A 19,719-nucleotide genomic window follows, 5' to 3' on the forward strand; every position below is an offset into this window, starting at 1 on the left:
TTAAATGTGCTTAATGTTCAGTTTTAATTTTATGAAGTTAGCAGTTGATAATTTTTGTTGAGTTACTAAAAATAAATGTTTATCAATTTGTTATCATTCATTGACATAACATATTCCTGGATATCTAATTTGCATATAAACATGGCTGAAAATGTTAACTTTTTTACTAACTTAGCTCTACAGTTTCTTGAAGACTTTAATGGCAAGATATTGTAGAAGAACATATTATTTAATATCACTTAATTACTAACCATATACATGACCCAATTCAACCCTACTCAAACAGGGATAGTACATTAAATAGGTATTTCAACATTATCAATTATCATTACTCACAGTTGTTTCATTAAAATAATATTAAATTGTTGTTGTCATTTTACATTTTTTTAATATATACATATTTACAATTATTTATTATTATTTATTTATTATTACGAGCCCATTGTGTCCCACTGCTGGGCAAAGGCCTCCCCCCTCTTCTTCCATTCTTCCCGATTTTGAGCTGCATCTGGCCAGTCTCTCAAAAAGGAGTCTAAGTTATCCTGCCATCGCCGACGAGGTCTGCCGCATCTCCGGTTCGACTCATGGGGCACCCACTCCGTGGTTATCTTGGCCCATAAGTCATTCGGCATGCGGCAGACATGACCAGCCCAGTCCCACTTTAACTTGGCCGCTTTTCGAGCTACATCTATTATTTGAGTTTTAGAGCGCAGCGTGGTGTTCCGGATGTGATCCCTTAGTTTCACACCTAATATGCTGCGCTCCATAGCTCTCTGACAAACCCCGAGTTTGGACTTCTGAGCTTCCGTCAAAGACCAAGTTTGAGCACCATAGGTGAGGACTGGAAGTATACACATGTCCATGAGCCTACGTTTGAGAGACAGAGGTAGATCTCCCTTCATGAGGTGTTTCATGGACCAATAGCTCTTCCAGGCGTTCTCGGTCCGTCTGTCGACCTCTTTTTCTTGTCGCGCCTGGAAAGAGACTATTTGGCCCAAATAAAGGTATTCATGGACATATGCAATGTGTTCTCCGTTTACCTCAATCCTACGTTGTATACCGTTAGTCATGACTTTGGTCTTTGACATATTCATCTTCAGTCCAACCTCGAGGCTTGCATTGCTAAGGTCTTCTAGCATATGATGTAGCTCGGATGCCGTTGAGGAAAAAAGGACAATGTCATCGGCAAAGCGAAGGTTAGTTAACCTTTTCTCGCCGACAACCAGCCCCTTGTCTCCCCAATGCGGCGCAAGCTTCTGGAAGACATGTTCTAATGTACTGGTGAAAAGTTTCGGCGATAGCGGATCTCCTTGTTTCACTCCCCTTTGCACTTCGAAGGACGGGCCAGAAGACTGTAATTTTATGGCGGCTGTACTATGTTTGTATATGGTGCTTAGAAGTTGGATGTAACTAGGGGCTATTTCTTGGTGACTTAGAGCTGTGAAGATGGCATGGTGCGATATGCTGTCAAACGCTTTTGAATAATCTACGAAGGCTAAGTAGAGGGGGAAATTATGTTCGTGGCATTTTTCGATAACTTGGTTTAACGTGTGCAGGTGGTCGGTGGTAGACAAGCCGGGGCGGAATCCCGCTTGTTCGGGTGGTTGGTGCAGATCAAGTTGACCCGAAATGCGGTTTTCTATTATTTTTATAAATATTTTATAAAGATGGGATACAAGGCTAATAGGGCGATAGTTACCTATATCAGCCTTGTCGCCCTTCTTGTGCAACAGGATTATGTTCGAGTGGCACATATTTTTGGGAATATTTTTGAGTTACTATAATTTTATTAAATAATTTACAAATATGTGGGATTAATGATGGCTCCCCAACTCGCAATGTTTCAGTTGTGACGCCATCCTCACCCGCGCTTCTGCTGTACTTCATTTTCTGAAGTGCTAGGAATACATCATGCTCTGTAATTGGTGGGATGGCGCTGAAACTATCGTCTTCGATTGGTGAATCGTAAGTTCGGAGGGGATCAGAGTAGAGAGCCTTATAATATTCAGTAGCAATATTCAAAATTGTATTCCTGTCTCCCTGTTTTATTCCTCTGCTGTCCCTTAGGCTAGTAATCCAGCTTTGCCCCTGAGATGCACCTTTTTTTGCGGCCTTGAGAGACTTGTTTTTTGATAGAGCTATTTCTACCAGTTTTGTATTATGGTGCCTGATATCTGCACGGATACTACGTTTAACCAATTTATCTTTTTGTCTATATTCTGGGCTATTCCTTGCGAGGTGTAAAGACTGTCTCTCATCTATAAGTTTCAATGTTTTTTCTGTTAGCTTTTTATGTTTATTTTTGGTTGCTTTTATTTTGTTGCTGGCATTTCTGATACTGTTGACTATATCGTTATACTGACTATCTACGTTATCTTCTTTATCGTTTTCCAAATTATCAAAGTAGTTATTTATTTCTAAATTAAATTTGTGTTTGTGTACTATGAGTGTATCTTTGTCGTGTTTTTGTATTTTAGTTTTTAAAATGAGTTGTTTGCGATAAATCGACTTGCTGAAAATTAATTTGGCACGGAGTGGACGATGATCGGAGCAAAATTTTATGTTGTTTATTGTTTGTATGTTTTTGATAATTTTGTTATTAGATGTAATTATATAGTCTATTTCGTTTCTAGTGCGGGAATTCGGCGATAACCAGGTCCATCTTCGATGGGGTTTTTTGAAAAAATAACTGTTTGCAATTTGCATATTTTGTCCAAAGGCAAACTGGATGAGACGAGAGCCCCTTTCGTTCCGGTCTCCAAGACCATGAGGCCCGATTGTTTTGGTGTCGTCCAGTGGTTGCCTTATCCCTATCTTAGCGTTGAAGTCGCCTAGAATCAGGTTATACGTGGCACGGTGCTCATCGCTAGCTTTATTTAATAGGTCGTAGAAGTCTTCAACTTCTTCGTCAGGGTGTGTTGTTGTCGGTGCATAAGTTTGAATTAAGGTTAAATTCTGTTTTTCTGTGAGTCGGAATTTTAAAACTGCGATTCTGTCGGAATATGAGATAAATTCAATGATATTGTCTTTCCATTTCTTTTGAACTAAGAAGCCTACTCCATTTCGACCGCCTGAATTCCCGCAATAGAAAAATATGGTATTATCTCGTTCGACGGCATCTTGGCCTTCTCTTCGCACTTCTGAGAGGCCAACTATGTCCCAGTTGATATGTTGAAGGGAATTTTCCAGCTCTAACAATCTTTCTTCTGTGCGCAATGTCCTGGTATTGTAAGTAATGACGTTTAATTTGCTATCGGAGTCCTTATTTGCTTTGGCCGAAGTCGTTTGACGGAGAGGTCGTAACGCCCGGAGATTCTTCGCACCCCGAGTTCTGGACAATTTCCACCTACCGTCATCGGCGGAAGTATCCGAACCGCCGGGCCCTAGGGGCCATTTCTTTATTTGCTTATCCATATTAAGAGGGGGGGGTTTAGACGATTAACCTACCGCGCTTGTCCAGTGCGTGTTGGTAGGTGAGTAGTGAACCTTCTGACTCGGCTCGTGGGCGCCGCCGTTGATGAACTAGCCATTCTTCCGCCGCCACCCTGAGTCAATATCCTACTCTGATATTGACTGTCTGTCTAGGCCATGAATATGCCCCAGCCAGCGTTTCACACAAAGAGTGTGCGACAGTTTAACGTCTTGTCGAGGACGATGACGAATTATTTATATCCAAAAAATATATTTTCTGGCAAATCCAACAGAGAACAAGTATGTACAGTCAGCTTTAAATATATTGGAGCTGCAAACATGCTCTAAAATATCTGAACATGTACTTTAGTCCCTTGACAATAGAGGCTTTGTTCAGATATTTGTGGACACTTTAGCCGCCACAATACAACTGAACATTTCTGTTTTCTGAAAAATGACATCTTTCACACTAGCCTTATGTTTTGCAGATCCTTGGTTATTTAAGCAACGCGCTTGACATAGGCGGCAGTGACAATGTCTTGGTTAGTCACGGTTTTAACCATGTAGTGTTCTGTTTTTTTTTAATTTGCTACATGAATAGCATGCTAGTTTGAGTTGTGATATTTGTAGTTTATTTTTTGTTTTGGAGTTGTTTTTTTTTGTATATTTCCTGTTACATTGCATTGTATAGGTATACTAGTGGTATTTTAAAAAAAATTTTGAGTAATTTAGATTTGCTATTTAGACGAAATTCTAGTTTGGGACAAGTGAGTGGGTGTTTTGCAAAAGAAACGAAGGGACATTTTGCAAATGGGTTTGGTAATAGGAAGTGCTCTGGTACTATTTTTTTTTAGAGTTAGCCACTGGTTATATCCATGCAATAAGTTAGTTTGTGAAAAGTTTGAATTAACCATAGCTTGTTTTTTTCTGAGTAATTTGTTTGAGTATTTTTTAGCTTAGCTTTGTTTTTATTTTTCAGTACAATTTTTTATCCTAGTGTTTTTTTTTGTTACAAATATCCAATATGTTCCTAAACACATTCATTGCCACTAAGTGCTACGGGTTACGCTCGTAGCGCGTAACCACGGTTTCGCCGTATGTAGCACGTAGTCGCTACGAACAGTGTACCCGACAGGCGGGTTCTTGGCCCTGAATGTGTTAAACAGGGCTTGAACTAACTCTATACTGCATACCATACCTCATTTCAATTCCCTAGAAGTCTAGATTGTGGTGAAGTTGTGTTTTTACACATAATATTTTATTTAACACAAACCAAAACTTGCATGGACTTTATTGCATAATGATGTCTACAGTGATTTCTTGTTCTTATTGTATGTTGCTAGTCAGAAGTCCAACACACTGCCACAAACATTGGTTTTAGCGATACAATTCGGACCATTGGTGAACCTTATGCATTTATATTAAGGTTTATGATTGGTCACTTGTATGATCCTGCTGGCCAGTTGTGTAAAAGTCCACACAGGGCTTGCATTAACCAGAAAACACGCGGCCCACTTCCCTACTTCCTACACGCACACAAACATTTTTAGTGATACATCAGATCATTGGTGACCCTTATGCCTTTCAAATAAGGTTTATGATTGGTCAGTGTCATTTCTGTAAAAGTCCACACAGGGCTAGCATTAACCAGAAAACGCGCGGCCCACTTCCCTACTTCATTCCTACACTCACACAAACGTTTATCACTAAAAACTCGGATCATTCATGACCCTTATGCCTTTCAAATAAGGTTTATGATTGGTCAGTGGTCATTTCTGTAAACGTCAAGGGCGTGCATTCAATAGATAACGCTCGGCCCACTTCTCTACTTCCTTCCTACATGCTGCGTTGACACAACGGCGTGTATAAACAGCAACACTCTTAACTGTCCATTGGTGGACCTTATTACAAAAGGCATAAGGTCCACCGGTGGACAGTTAACAGTGTGGGCGATGGTACACGTCTTTAACGACCTACTTCATGTACACTCCATAAATATGTATAAACTTCTTCATCTTAACCCATTGTAATAAGGTGTAAAAATGTATATATATTTATGAACTCGACTGTACTATAACAATAATTCCTACCATCGGTGGACCTAGTGGTGGCCCCACCCATGTTGTCCCTGTTATGACAGACGATGTTATAATATAACATTTTATAACAGCTAGTGTGGGACCACCATTAATATTATGTCTTAGAAATGAGCTTTAAGTGACACTTTGTCACTTTCGCGTGTATGAACCTATCGGTAATTCTGCACTTACAGCGAGCTGCAAAAATGCATATCCACTTTATGAATGCAATTTATTACTTTACTTAATTGAATGCAAACCAGAAGTCCACGTCGGCTTCGACTTTAACCATATACCAAGTATACCAATATACAAAACAAACTTAATAGCCCGCATAATGGAAATCAGTTGATATTCCCAGAACCAGCATATAGTCTGGCAAACCATTTTGTCAGAAAAAGGCGGCAAATTGGAAAAATGTAGGCGCGAAGGATCAATTTACATACTAATTTTGAATTTTGCGTATATGTAGCTACTACTTACTGACAATTTGTCAGTGACGAATTGCTAGACTATAGTGTACTTATACAAAATAAAACATATACATTGATATATTGCACAGAAAATTGATAATCAGTCTGCTATTATTATCCCGCCCACGTCACGCCAACTTTAAGATACGGACTAATATTCTGGGGAACTACAACCAAATTTGATTATATTCAAAATGTGTTCAAGACGCTCAAGTACATAATAGTAATTGTATTTTCATAGTACACGCGTCTGAAGTATGTAACTTATCAATTATCATTATCGTGTAATCGCCATTTTGCGTAACGTTTATCGACTAGTACAAATCGATTTATCCAAAGGTCGCTCTTATCTTACTCACTTACTTTTATTATTATAGAGCATGAGAACAAGAGAGAAAAACAAAAGAAAAACCACTTTTTAAGTAGGTTGTAGGGGCAGTCCGGGAGACTTGCTCAGGTAGGAGAGTTAATACACGATTTTGGCACTTTGTAAAATTTATTTTAGCACTTTATTTAATTTTAAATAAATATGTAACTTATAAAAGTATAAAATTAATGGTAAAGTGGAACTGCTGGTATCCATTAGCAATTCCGCTTAACAAACTGCCACTTTTTTGAATGCAAATGCTTGATGAAAATACAAAAATTTCTATTTGTGTCTAGAAGATTTGAGGTGTTCCCTCAATTCCTCATGGATTCCACCATCAGAATTGGATTTGACAAAAATAGGGCCAACTAAAAACTACATTCTTTTGTACGAAAAAAAATGGTCCATATCGGTTAATTCACACATGACGGAGTTCTGAGGCCACAAATACGTCTGCTTCTGACCGTTAATGTTTGGCTTCAAATCCAAAGAACTTGAAGTTGCAAAATGAAGTAAAAGTTGCACTAAATTAAATAATCTTCCTTCTCTATCGCTCTGCTTTCTTCGGAATAACAGAGATAGAGATACAAAATTTAAATTATATATCGTCTCCTGAATCCAATCACCCTATACGTTAAAACCAAAAAGACTTAAATACTTACCTACTGATATTGAGCTTACCGTGGGACTAGATTGGTCTGCAATATAACACTTTAAACTCTCGCGTTTTGTACACATATTCAATCACACAAACGGGTCTACCGCGATATTGCACCAGCTGTGGTCACGGAGTGTGGTCTTTCCGTGACCACAGCTGGTGCAACTCAGCTGAAACGTCGGAATTAAAGGTAAAAACAATGAAATTATATCGCGGTAGACCCGTTTGTGTGATTGAATAGATTGGTCTGGGTAAAATTGTCCTATAATATTTATTTATTTATATTGTACTGGAAAACTTACCCTCTCTTTTTTAATCCGACTGCGAGACGCAAAGAAGGTTAAGTTGTTTATTAAATTAAAAATTACAATGTAAAACGCTTTATGTGTTAATGTGTTTACCTTTTAAGAGCCTGATGTGATATCACTAAAATATCATGAGTCAACAATGTTGCATGAGGCTGTAGGAAAAAAGTAAGCTGGCTGGTTGGATCACGATTCAATTTAGACGCGACTATGTATTAAAAAAAAATCATGCAAAAGTTGTGTCTAGGGTTGCCAAAAGTTAATTCTCAGACGGTATTATAAAAGTTCCGAATAATATTTTAATACTAGTTTCTGTCTATATACGTCTGCATAGTCGTAGTTAATAATGAAGTCAATCCCCCTTTTCACCTTTTCAGAGAGTCAATCGTTAATGTAGAGCTTAATAAATAGATTCAATGAAAACTATAGCGAACATTATAACTGTGATAATCGCAAAAACTTTTCTCTTTTTTAAATGTTTTTGTTTTCTAAAAGTTCGTTTAAAGATGACCAGTTGTGGAAATTGACGAGTAGGGGCCCGTTTATCAAAGGCTTGTAACTTGTAATACAACAAAACAAAACTTCTAACAAAAGCTGTCAAAAAGGGACTTCCACTTGCATTACAAGTTACAAGCTTTTGATAAACAGGGCACAGTAATCCGTTTATCCGTTAATATGTAATGTCCGGCGAAGTGTGAAAGCTGAAAGCAAACGCAACCTGACCCTTCTGAGAATTCTAGCTATGCGCTGGTGGCCTAGCGGTAAGAGCGTGCGACTTGCAATCCGGAGGTCGCGGGTTCAAACCCCGGCTCGCACCAATGAGGTTTTCGAAACTATGTACGAAATATAATTTGATAGATAGTCGCTTTTCGGTGAAGACAAACATCGTGAGGAAAAATTCAGGAAAGGTATTACAAGAGAACCGGCAGAATTGCATCCATAGGATGAGCTTTTCACTAGAATTGATGGAAGAGGGATAAGATTATATCCAATTTAACCGTGGGCGCATTTATCCCACCTCTCTGTAAAAAAATCTCTCTTTAATTCTAATAAAGCGCATTTTCTTCGCCTAGGAATCGTACCTAGGGAATAATAATCAGATTAGGTGAAATATGAATCTCCTTAGACGGCTCTATATTTTCAATAGGGTCGTGTGTTTTTTGTATATGCCCTTCTGATTTGCACACGTCTTTTAACTGCAAAATACATAAGACTCATTTATTATTTACCTTCCTAGTCGTCAACATAAAAGTTTTCCAAGGAACTCCATTAATAGAGCTTGGGTACAGTGACGACCTTATTGCCAACATATTAAGGTGTATGCATATTTCTGGCACTTTGTCGTCTGTATCCTGTATCTATATTTTCAGACGTGACCGTACCATAAAAAATATTTTAAAATATGACGAGAAAAACCACAAACTAACAGAGACTTCGTAAGTTCTATTTATGACGATGCTCCCTTCCGCGTCACACCGACTTGCTAATTGACAGAACATAACATGTTACGTCTACCAGGGCGAAGTCACGAGATGTAATATTGTGATATTTTTTGTTCCAAGAAATTGTTATAACTTTTCCGCAGAAAGCGGTACTTACAATATGTAAAAGCTCAAAGAATTTTTAGGATTTTGTTCTAAAAAATGTAGAACAAAAAAACAACAATTTCTACAATTTTGTTTTCAGGCCACTATAAAAATTTAATGAAAGTGGAATACCTGTCAGGGTACACCACAATTTCAGTGGAACCCTTAGCAAGATTTAGCTGAAAGAGATTCTTATCTACTTATCTTTTGATAAATTTTTTACTGTTTTTTCTTTATCAAATATAAAGATGACTCTCACCTCCAATTCAAATCAAAGTTGCCATCGTTAACCATCCAGTCTTTAAAAAAAATGGCACGTGTCATCCTTCGTCACCGACTGCCGAATTAAAAAAGCACAGCAGGTCCTATCGCCAACCCTGCGCAGGTGCGCGGCCTTGAAGGCTCAGGCGGCGCTCGCGCATCCCCGCAAGCAATGGCCGCCAGTTCAAACTCAACCGCCGCGTCAGGCAGACGCGGCTAGTGTCCTAGTGTAGTGAACTGTTGAACCAGTGCGTGTGTAACCGGCAAAATGGTGGCAGGAGGAAAACAGGTAGATTTAACTTGGTTATATGTGTCAAACATCCACTATCACAAAATGTGTTGGACTTTCTTTTTGAGAATCAGAGCGTGCGTTTTTACACACCCTAATTCTAGCTTTTTAAACGTAACGAACACCAATTTCTCGCTTCGATTATCATAAATTGTGTGTTTCAGTCATGTCGACTTTGCCCTTGTAATCTGCCATAGCAACACGTCAGTAATCGTCATCATGCTAAACACTTCGTCAAACGAATATATTACTCGTACAGGTTTTCGATGATGTTGACTCAAATCATAAGCTACGGTGATGTCATCCTCGCGGATCCAAGATGGGGTCGGTTCGTTTTATTATTTACTTTGCATGGTGCAAACGGTTGTAACCGTCTTTTTTAGCGTCCCTGTCTGGCGAAGGGACGGGAGCAGGACGGGAAGAGTCCCGGCCCGAGCTTACAGCCCGGTCACAGGAAGAAGATAAACCAAACTATAATAGTCCTTAATGCTTGAACATAAAGTTCCATCTGATCTTGCAGTGATCTATAAGCTTAATTTGAGCGCTCGTTTATTTCTACAGCACTCCAGTTTATGTGCGAATCTCTACATAAATTAACCTCTGCCATTAATAAGGTTTCTGTTCTAAGGATGCGTATAGATGGAAATTTAAGTCCTTGTATATTATAAAAGAAGTATTAAACCTAGTACTCTTTGTCCTGTAAGAGCGTAAAACTTATATTAGTCATTATCATCCCCCTCTAGCAGATTACTACCTCCCACTCTTACAGTACTTACTTCAAGCAAGATCGTAAGTACTAAGTTCAACTTCACTGCATACCTGAGCATTGTGATGTAATCCTTTTCCATATCGTTATCGCCATGGCCTCTTTTATAGCCGCAATTCTATTACACTCGAATTGTAAAATCATGATTTTATTCAATATTCCACAATCTTATCATGTAATTATCGAATTTCGAACGTGCTCAATACACGTACAATAGCGACATGAATACATTAGTAACAACTGGTAACACACGGCCTTCTGGAAATCCCTCGTATTGTCATCATCATTTACCTCATCATTAACTTTGATCCGGCTCAAGGTTTTTGAGGCGACGTTTGTGGTAAAAAAGCTAGGTATCATCTAACTAGAAACACTAGAAAAGCTAATTAATACGTGCTCCTTAGAATTACTGAAGGCACGTTTTCTGTTTCTTATCCTGAAGGCAATTACTTTTAAAACCATTACTATGCTATATATTTTCTAATGTTAAGAGCCTTTAAATTGGCACTTAAACTCTAATAACAACGTATACTATCTGAGATGGACGCCGATTATGCAAAGAAATAGATGAACAATAGTCAATTATTATTGTACTTTGATTTCTCTATGGAAAACTACTTTTTAATAAATATCTTGGTAAATAGTCATTTAGCTGTTATAGTAAATAAATTACGAGAAACTTGATAGGTAAAAACGTTTCCATTTATCGATGTGGTAGCTTGTCTAAAATGTCTAAATCAACAGGGTTTCGAATTTCGATCTTATTGCTTAGGATTTAGGGTTTTGTTAGTGTGGTAGTTAGATCTTTAAAGTCATAATTCACTTTCCATTTTGCATTATTCAACATACTGAAAAAAAACTGTTTGATTAATATTTTTTCTAAAATTCCCACTTGTCCAAAGACAATTTTTGTCCACAGGGTCCAAAGACAATTTTGTTGGGACCCTATGACAGACCCTTGGGATACTCCAGATATAAACTCTATATTATAACAAATGAAAAACCTGGCCTCGTCACTCGTTGTTACCAACATTATAAAATAAGCTTTTCCATTATGTTTTCAACGATTTTGTTTTTTCCAAACGCCAAATTAGTGAAAATTCAGTGATGAGTGTATCATTTGCTTAACACTGGTCAGTGATTATAGTAACTTTCCTTCAGAAAGGCGCAACGGAGTTGTTATTGAATTATGACATACCACTCAAGACAGTTGTACACATGAAAGTGCTATTAGCGAAATTGGTTTATCGATGTATCGCTAATCAACACAAGTGTGCTATTTGTCACCATCTTGAAAATCGTTTACGGGGTTTGTAATATGAGTCCTTGATTAATGTACAGTTGCTAACAACGATTTCTTTTTACTCCTTAACAATTTGTTATTGCACAATTTAATATTTTGGGAGTATTGACAAAATCCGACAATACTAGCGTATTCCAGCAGTATTGCTACAAGGAACTTCAGCGCCTAGGAATTAACGATTTGTATATTATAGAGTGTTGATGTACTTGATGTGCATTATCCTCTATCTCGACAAATACAGAATAAGAAGACAACAATGATGTCAGAATGAACTTCCAAGAACGACCCAGACACATGCTCACATAGATCTTATCACAATGCTATAAAGTTTGACATTGGTTACTCTACCTTTTCCTGTACTTTATCGTCCGGAATGATCTTTACAAAAATATAATTCTATGAATCCCATGCGCAGCAAAATCAGGCCTTGCAAAAACCGGAGAATGCAATATTTTGTCAACGCTCCCCTTGAAGTCAATCTGCTTACCCTATGGATACGATATTCATAAAGGTTTATGGCCCCCTTTACTTTGCAAAAAGCGAATTTATAAATCCCTTGGTCATCATTCATAGGCTTATTATACAGCTTATCCCCTGTTTCTCCAAAGAGCAATCTTTAGGGCTTAGCTCCCCTTTTAAGACTTAAGTTAAGAAAGATCACTATGCCTAGCTATCAAAATAAACATCCAACTGTTTTACGTACTGGTCAGAGATCCCGGAATATAAATAAATAACATTTATGGAAAGTTTTGCTCTTCTTTACAAAAAAATAATATGTACAGTATCAGGTTTTTTTTTATTCTATTGCAATTGTTGCAACATCAAAATTTGCTACACGACGCATGCATTTACAATGTAGACCTATTTCAGCATTATCAGGCATTGGGATTATGATTGCATCTCAGCTACTAGTAAGCTTAATTTCAATATCAGTGCCCTGTTCATCAAAAGCTTGTAACTTGTAATACAAGTGGAAGTCAAAGCTGTCAAAAAGGGACTTCCACTTGTATTACAAGTTACAAGCTTTTGATAAACAGGGCACTGGTGTCGCGATTATATATGTCGGTCATTTGACCACTAGACCAGTACTAAAGTACTAAAGTAGTTCAGTCAAAACAATCAATTTAATAAAGTAATCAGTCTGAACTGCCCATCCATGGACTTTATATCTTTGTAATAAGGCTTGCAAACAGTTGAGAGTGTGGACGTCAGTACGGCAACATAGTCTAAAGACTGCCGTCATCGCACGTGGTACAATTTGACGGTCGACATGCTGACTGCCTATGTGGCGCCGTCGCACTCCGTTTAGCGCTGCGATTTCTACGTTTCTCTGTCTTGGCCAAGGTTCCGTTCTTTCTAAACTTTTCAACCAACGTCAGAATTTTGAAGGAGGTTCTCAATTCGTTGGGATCTTTCTTCTACGAGTATACGTTCCCCGATTTCGCGATGACGTTTACAAGATTTTGCAACTTAGAAAGTTTGAAAATTTTCGGAAAAGGTCTCCTAATCGTGACTTCCTTGGCATGGGTCGTAGCCTGTCCACTTGTTTCTGCTGTCGTGTCTTTAGTTTAGATGAAGAGTCTAGCATCAATCAGAGACCATGCAACTCATGCAAGTCATTCACCATATTATTATATACCTTTTTCCTATTAGTTTGTCTTCTTTTGTCTATTTTTTAATATTTGACATTGTAAAATCCTCTAGCTAAACTTTTTTTCTTGTTTGTTTGACTGTTAGTTTCAATGAGTCTTTCGTTTTGAAATTAAACACTGCATAAATTCGTAATCGTATATATAAGCGACTATAGATTATTACACAATATTTTGTTTATTTCTATTTATTCGCTTCTCTATTAGTCTTCATATTTGGCCCTTATTTATTTACAAAATACAATAAAAAGATAAAAATATTATGACACGACGCCGACCTTAGTTTTGTTTGTATTGTACTTCACCCGCGTGTCGTTTCCTTGAAATAACAAAAATACGATAACTTCAAAGATTCTCGGTATGTCCGTATTGGAGACTTCAAACCTGTTGGTTGCTAACCGAAGAGCCAACATAAGTATTTATTTAAAAAATAAAAGATTTCCTTGGATGTTTTTGAATCTCGAATATTATATTAGAGGTTCGTTCGCGTGTAATACTCGTATACCTAATTAGTTGCTTTGGGCGTCATCATCTTCCTAATATTGTCAGCTAAAAGATAAAGATTGTTGCATGCAGGCTCCTATCAAATTATCCCAACGATACTCGGTTCCTTGTTTCCCCCATAGTGATTAAGTTTTTTGGGAAAACTTTTTAACTCTGATAATTTATATTGCGTTGTAACTAATCCCTGTTCCCACACCTAAGAAAGATGGCCCAAAATTATCTATTATACACATTGGTGTCGCTATAAAAGGGAGCTTTAATTGGCAGTGGCTATTATGTCATAATTATTAATAGTTATCGTCATACAGCATTGTTTTCCTTTTAAAATAATGTTTAAAAAGATGTCAATGTCGTCGCCTGCCGCAGTGTGCCATGTTTTCGATAAATTATTTAAACTGACAGTAATTTTAAATAAATACTCTTATGGCTCATATCATATGGCTTGGTTAATAATGTGAAAATAATACTCGAAACTTATGTAATTACTACCACATACTTATGACAGATATCATTGCATCGACCACGTTTCACGGACTGTTAAACCTTAAATATGTCGCTGTCAGCTTCTATCAATAACTTTCTATTTTTTAATATCCATTCATGATGTGTAAAAGGTAAGATAATAAATAAACATCATTAATGTCAATTTTCTTTGAAAATAGGACGTTCATAATGACACTCCTCACTTTGTTCTATTTAAAACGGTGCAAAGCTAGCTTAGACGGACTTAACCCGTCTGTCTGCATCATTCTTTAAATGGCTCCATCTACCTACGCGTCTCTTTGATCACAAACAAAAGCTGACTCACGACATGTGGCCACGTGGTAAAATCCGTTACACCCCCTCGCCACCTGTCTCCGCACCTGTTCCTTCATCCCTTAGCACTATTGACCGAAAACATGCTTTATTATAAATGGGTAAAGCTTAGAATTGACATGGTACATTTAAACACCATTCCCTCCGATCTGATTGAAATCTTAACGTAAGGCAGTAGAGGTCAGAATTGATTTGGCACATCCGACATCTACCTAATGATAGATCTCTTTTGTTTCCGAAAATATTGGATTCACGGATACTTATAGACATTTAAGACCTATTTATATTTACATATGTATAGAAATCTTCTGTAAATAAATTTTACTCAGGGTTAGGTTACTTACTGGAATCTATGACTATATCTAGAATTCCCATGAAAATATGACCTTTATAATTGACAGTTCCATTCCACACTATGTCGCTTATATCAATTATCTACTTACCTACTTCATCAGAATCATCAGTCTTAAATGGATTATGAATATCATGATTGTACATTTTATCACCTTAGCTAACCTTAGATCGCATTTATTGCAAAAACCATGAACTGAAGAGGCAATTGCTTGATTAAATGCAAGCTAATTAAGCCTTTAACACGGTGGCCAATAAGATTATAATGGCATGTTAGAATGTCATGAGTGTCATGACATTGGCCGATGTTAATACTCTATCAAAGATATTAAGTATAAGTAGGTATATTGGGTGTATAATTTTAGTTGCATGCCGAGGCAAACCTATAAGTAGAGTTAGTAAGAACTGGCGTCTTTAAGTTTAAATTAAGATAACTGGAGTAGTTTTTACTAAACTAGTCTTAAAATATTTAAGTATTTTTAGATTAAATCTTAAAATCAATTTGTTATGGAAATTTTAAAGTTTCTCTAGAAAATACTTCTCCATTTTTGACATTTTTATGATAGGTAGTTTCACTAGTATTGCTGATATAAGCCGTAAGCTACCTTCAATTCATCGCCTGAACATTCGACTCACATACCTGCACTGCCTTCTATAGGTACTTAAATACAGAAGATTACAAGAATGGTTAGTCGTAATAATATTACAAGTGATGTAATTAGTATAGGTACTCTAGGCAGCCTTGAATAGACTAATCTCCTAGTCACTTCCGAGCATGACTGTCATCACCATTACACGACATTTGCATGTGACTCTTCATTAACTGTCATGTGCATTAGATGAAACAGTCATTCAAGATGGCGCTTATAACTTAACGGAAAGATGATTGAAGCAATTTTCAGTAACAGCAACACTCTTAACTGGCCATCTTTAGACCGTATGTCAGGCAATAAGGTTTATGAATTGTGAGTTAAAAGTTTGGACGACGGTATAATGGAATAAAGGATATGACAGAAGTTTTGTCCGCCGCCGCCGACACGTCAAAAACTAGCCAACACAAATGCTATTTTTGATTTGTTAATATTACAATTTAAAATCGAATGGAATGAATCGAACCTTTTTATAGGTCTCTGGGCGGCTAGAGGTTATAAGCTTAAGAACAACTTAAGGAACATGGAATGTCTGTTTCGTACAAACACGTATTTTATCGACTTAAGCGTTATTTTCTGTGATATTCATTAATAGCGCAATTTTCGAAACATTTTCTCAGTTCGGTAATCGGTACCATGTCCCAGAAAAGGAAACTCCTAAATCTAAAATCGCCACTAATTTGGCATCTGTGGATTGCTCTTTGAAGTTCCAAACGTTTCATTTTCATTATAAAATAAAATCTTATTAGTAAAACACGAAAATATATGGTAAAACCAAGCAAGAGGGCAAGGAGAGCAGGAAATATATTTCCAATGTAAACACACCAGCCATTGAAAGATAATTTATGAGGTTAACACATGACAATACTGACATAGAAGTTGACACTTATTACCGACACTATAAAAGGCGATGTCGTGCCATAAAAGCATCACAAACAGAACCAATACAGTGTATAACCCGCCCTTATAGCCTTATTCCCGTTTTGAAATCAGGGCCGGTTACCTCATCTCACAAGTCTTATAACACGGAGAGAATGATAATGACGGGCATTAAGAGAAAGAGCATTCATGACCAACCCACTAGATGCGCTTAAATTACTGCACCCTTGAAATTAAAATTATACGAGGCCATGCACTGTGAGAATAGCGGGCGTCAGAAGCTTACGGATAAACCTGGGTTTCAACAGGGCATCATGCTCCAATCCTGAGCATTTAGGTAAGGGCTGGTGATGACCACATTCCATGTGTGTAGGAATTGTCGGAGTCAGGTCAACTTATCAGGCTTTCCTTTTACGTGATGGCGGATCTCAGGTATAAAAATATCCCATGGTAAGCAAGAAACTAGACCCTTTGTAAATACTTCGTCAATCCTATTGAGTAATTTCGTGTCGAATCAGTAGTACGGTGTGCAAGGACGAACATTGTATAATGTACATAGCAGTGAATACCGGATTGACACAAAAACGCTTTTCAAAGCAATTGTTGATGGTTATTCATGTTAGATACACGCGTAGTAGTTTTACTTTACGCATTCAGTCAGTTATCGAAATTCATTGTGTATATAAGATAGAGATAGTAGAGGTATAAGTTGATAATGTTCCCACGTCATTTTTTTGATATGGTGGCAGATTTTGTAGCCGTTATGACGGCTTTCACACTAGTGACAGAATCGCGTGCATCCACTTTTATTATTTGGCCTGACGGTTCTAACATGGTTTTATCAGTATCTTTGATATCTGTAAGAAAAACATTAAAATTATCTCTATTTACAGTAGAGTCCGGTTAGTACGACTCCGCATATACCAACCAACCGCTTATAGCGACGTAAGTATAGGCACTTGTTTGGTTTTAGTACAAGCTACTATGAAAGCACAACCGTTTATAACGACTCTGCTTATAACGACCGATCGCTTTTAACGACGGAAATTGACTCAAAATCCGTCCGTCAAGTCCGGTTACAACGACGAGCGACGTAGTTTTTACAAATAAATTGTTGGTAAGAAGCTTACTCCGTCCCGCGCACCCAACTCTCCTCCCCGTTTTGCATATAGGGAGCAAGATGAAATAGATAGTCATGCGACTTTTCGTAATCTTGCAAACTAAATAAAACAATTCCCATTATTCGATTGAGCTTAAACTTCACACACATAATAAAAAAAATAAGATAAATAAGATATAATTATGTAAGTTGGGTGACAATGCAATATCTTGGTAGGTACCTTCGAGCTGATCTGTCGATGGACACAGGAGGTGGCCACAGGAACTATGTGATAAAACAACGTCATCTTGATTAGATCCCCAAGAATTACGACTTTTTATTTTACGGGATTCGAGTAATTTGCGGATGACGAGTGAGTACGCGTACCTTGATGAAAAGTGGCTTCTTCTAAACACACAAGTCTCTCCATTTAAGACAAGGTGTCGTAAATGTCGTAATACTAACGTAAATATATATTTTAAAAGAAATGTTTTATTTCTTTGATTGTCGCATAAGTATTAATAAATACAAAATGATGTAATTATTTTGATTAAAAAATATATTAAAATTGGCGGCTCGTTTTGTACGACGTCCGGTTAGTACGACGTAATAACAGCGGTCCCTTGAGTGTCGTTATAACCGGACTCTACTGTACTAACAGAAGTTTTACAAGTTCATCAAGTAAAACACTGAATGAAACCCATTTAAAAAATAACGTTAAAAATAGACAAATGGACAAAAACTCATATTTATAAGTATATGAAAAATCCCGCCTAAGTATATGTAGAAAAGCGTTTCACACATAGGTATTAATAGAAGCACACATGGTCTCCAGTATGATGTCACGTTGTTTGCGCACCAAATTACGAGATGCAGCGCGCACGACCTTTTATGTCCAATGTTATCTTATGGCGTTAGGTTGTAATTAACGTTTAACAGGTTTTAGGACAAACAGAGCGTGAAACTTAATTGAAAGAGAAATTTTAATAAGTAGACAGCTTAAACTAATAACGCATAGACAGATAGTCCCCATACGGTGAACCTGCCAAAAGTGAAGCCGAAACACGATGGATGTGTGCGTGCGACGCTCGTGTTTTACGCTCAGCAAACACACACATATATACAAAATATGTTGCCAGTATTCATTTACATCTCTCAAAGTAGGGGATTTTTAACAACATCCACACTTGGTTATTAATAATTAGGAAGTGTGTAGATTAGATTTTGTAGCAAAAGCTTTTTGTTTATTTTGGGATTTATTGCATTTTTGTACTTTGTGAAATAAGGTTTAAATAAATAGCTGATAAGTTTTTACTATTTTATTTTTATTCAACAAAATAAAAGTGCATAAAATAATAAGAATACATTTAAATATGACAGAGCATATTCGACTGTGTTTAGTCGGTTTCCAATGTTTCCATATTGCGTCATTCCGATTTAGTCTAATTTTTTTCCTTCCATCTCGCAGACAGCAGATCAGTCAGAAAACTGAAACGAACATTACACATAATAAAAATAAGAAAAAAACTAAGTACCTAAATAATTAACTTATTTATAATTTTCTACAATTATATGTACAATGAAATTCAATTGAGCGTATTTATTTTAGAATGTAGACGTCATGTCCCATTTGGAGGAAAAAATATTCACTACACTGGCAACATTTAGAAGAAATGGCAGCTGACGAAAATTTGGATTTTTGTATTTACGATTATGTAAAAATATCACCTTAAACTCGGTACTTACGCGTGAAATGTAATATCGGGCAGTTTGTTTTTATTATATGATGTGTTGTGACACCCATTCACTGTACAAACAACCATCTTTCCTGTAGTTTTTGATTTTTAAACGGGAGGTGTACACACACCGATTTGACTTTGAGTACTGCGACGGCCGTTCGAATACGACGATACGAGTGTGACGAGACGTCGCACTTGAAATGGCTTCACTGGGGGTGTACGGACTAGGGATCTATGCCTTATAAATCTATGGTAGACAGTATCAGTATATCTTTCATCAGTAAAAATATTACATTTGTGCGCCCAGAATTTATTAAGAATCCTTTTCTGGAAAAACTTGTGAGCAGCAGGGAGGATTTTATGAGAGAGTGTAAGAATCTGGCAGAGCTTCAAGTTCATATTTTTGCCTTGTCATTAAGATAAGGTAAACTGTACGTTAATTCTTGAAAGTCCCAAAATGTTGCAACTCTCATTTATCTAATGTCTATTATCTCTTCAAATAAAATCATCAATAATTGGAAATAGATTCATCTTT

At 37.1% G+C, this 19,719-nt stretch overlaps 2 protein-coding genes across 3 annotated transcripts in view; one reads left to right on the forward strand and one right to left on the reverse strand.

The window, feature by feature from the left end:
• Window positions 1-19,719, reverse strand: part of LOC134664298 (uncharacterized) — a 184,378-nt gene that overhangs the window by 25,128 nt on the left and 139,531 nt on the right. The gene's annotated exons all lie outside the window — the stretch shown is intronic.
• LOC134664283 (moesin/ezrin/radixin homolog 1) overlaps window positions 1-19,719 on the forward strand; it is a 67,065-nt gene that overhangs the window by 1,194 nt on the left and 46,152 nt on the right. Inside the window, exon 1 of one of the 2 annotated variants that reach the window (XM_063520842.1) lies at window positions 9,307-9,428. The exons of the other annotated variant lie outside the window; for it this stretch is intronic. Within the exon in view, the coding sequence (XP_063376912.1) occupies window positions 9,408-9,428 (21 nt within the window). The 5' untranslated portion in view covers window positions 9,307-9,407. Of the gene's footprint in view, window positions 1-9,306; window positions 9,429-19,719 lie in introns of those variants that run through there. 2 annotated transcript variants of the gene reach the window in all.

This window comes from Cydia fagiglandana, chromosome 5 (genome assembly GCF_963556715.1).
Source record: "Cydia fagiglandana chromosome 5, ilCydFagi1.1, whole genome shotgun sequence".
NCBI lineage: Eukaryota > Metazoa > Arthropoda > Insecta > Lepidoptera > Tortricidae > Cydia > Cydia fagiglandana.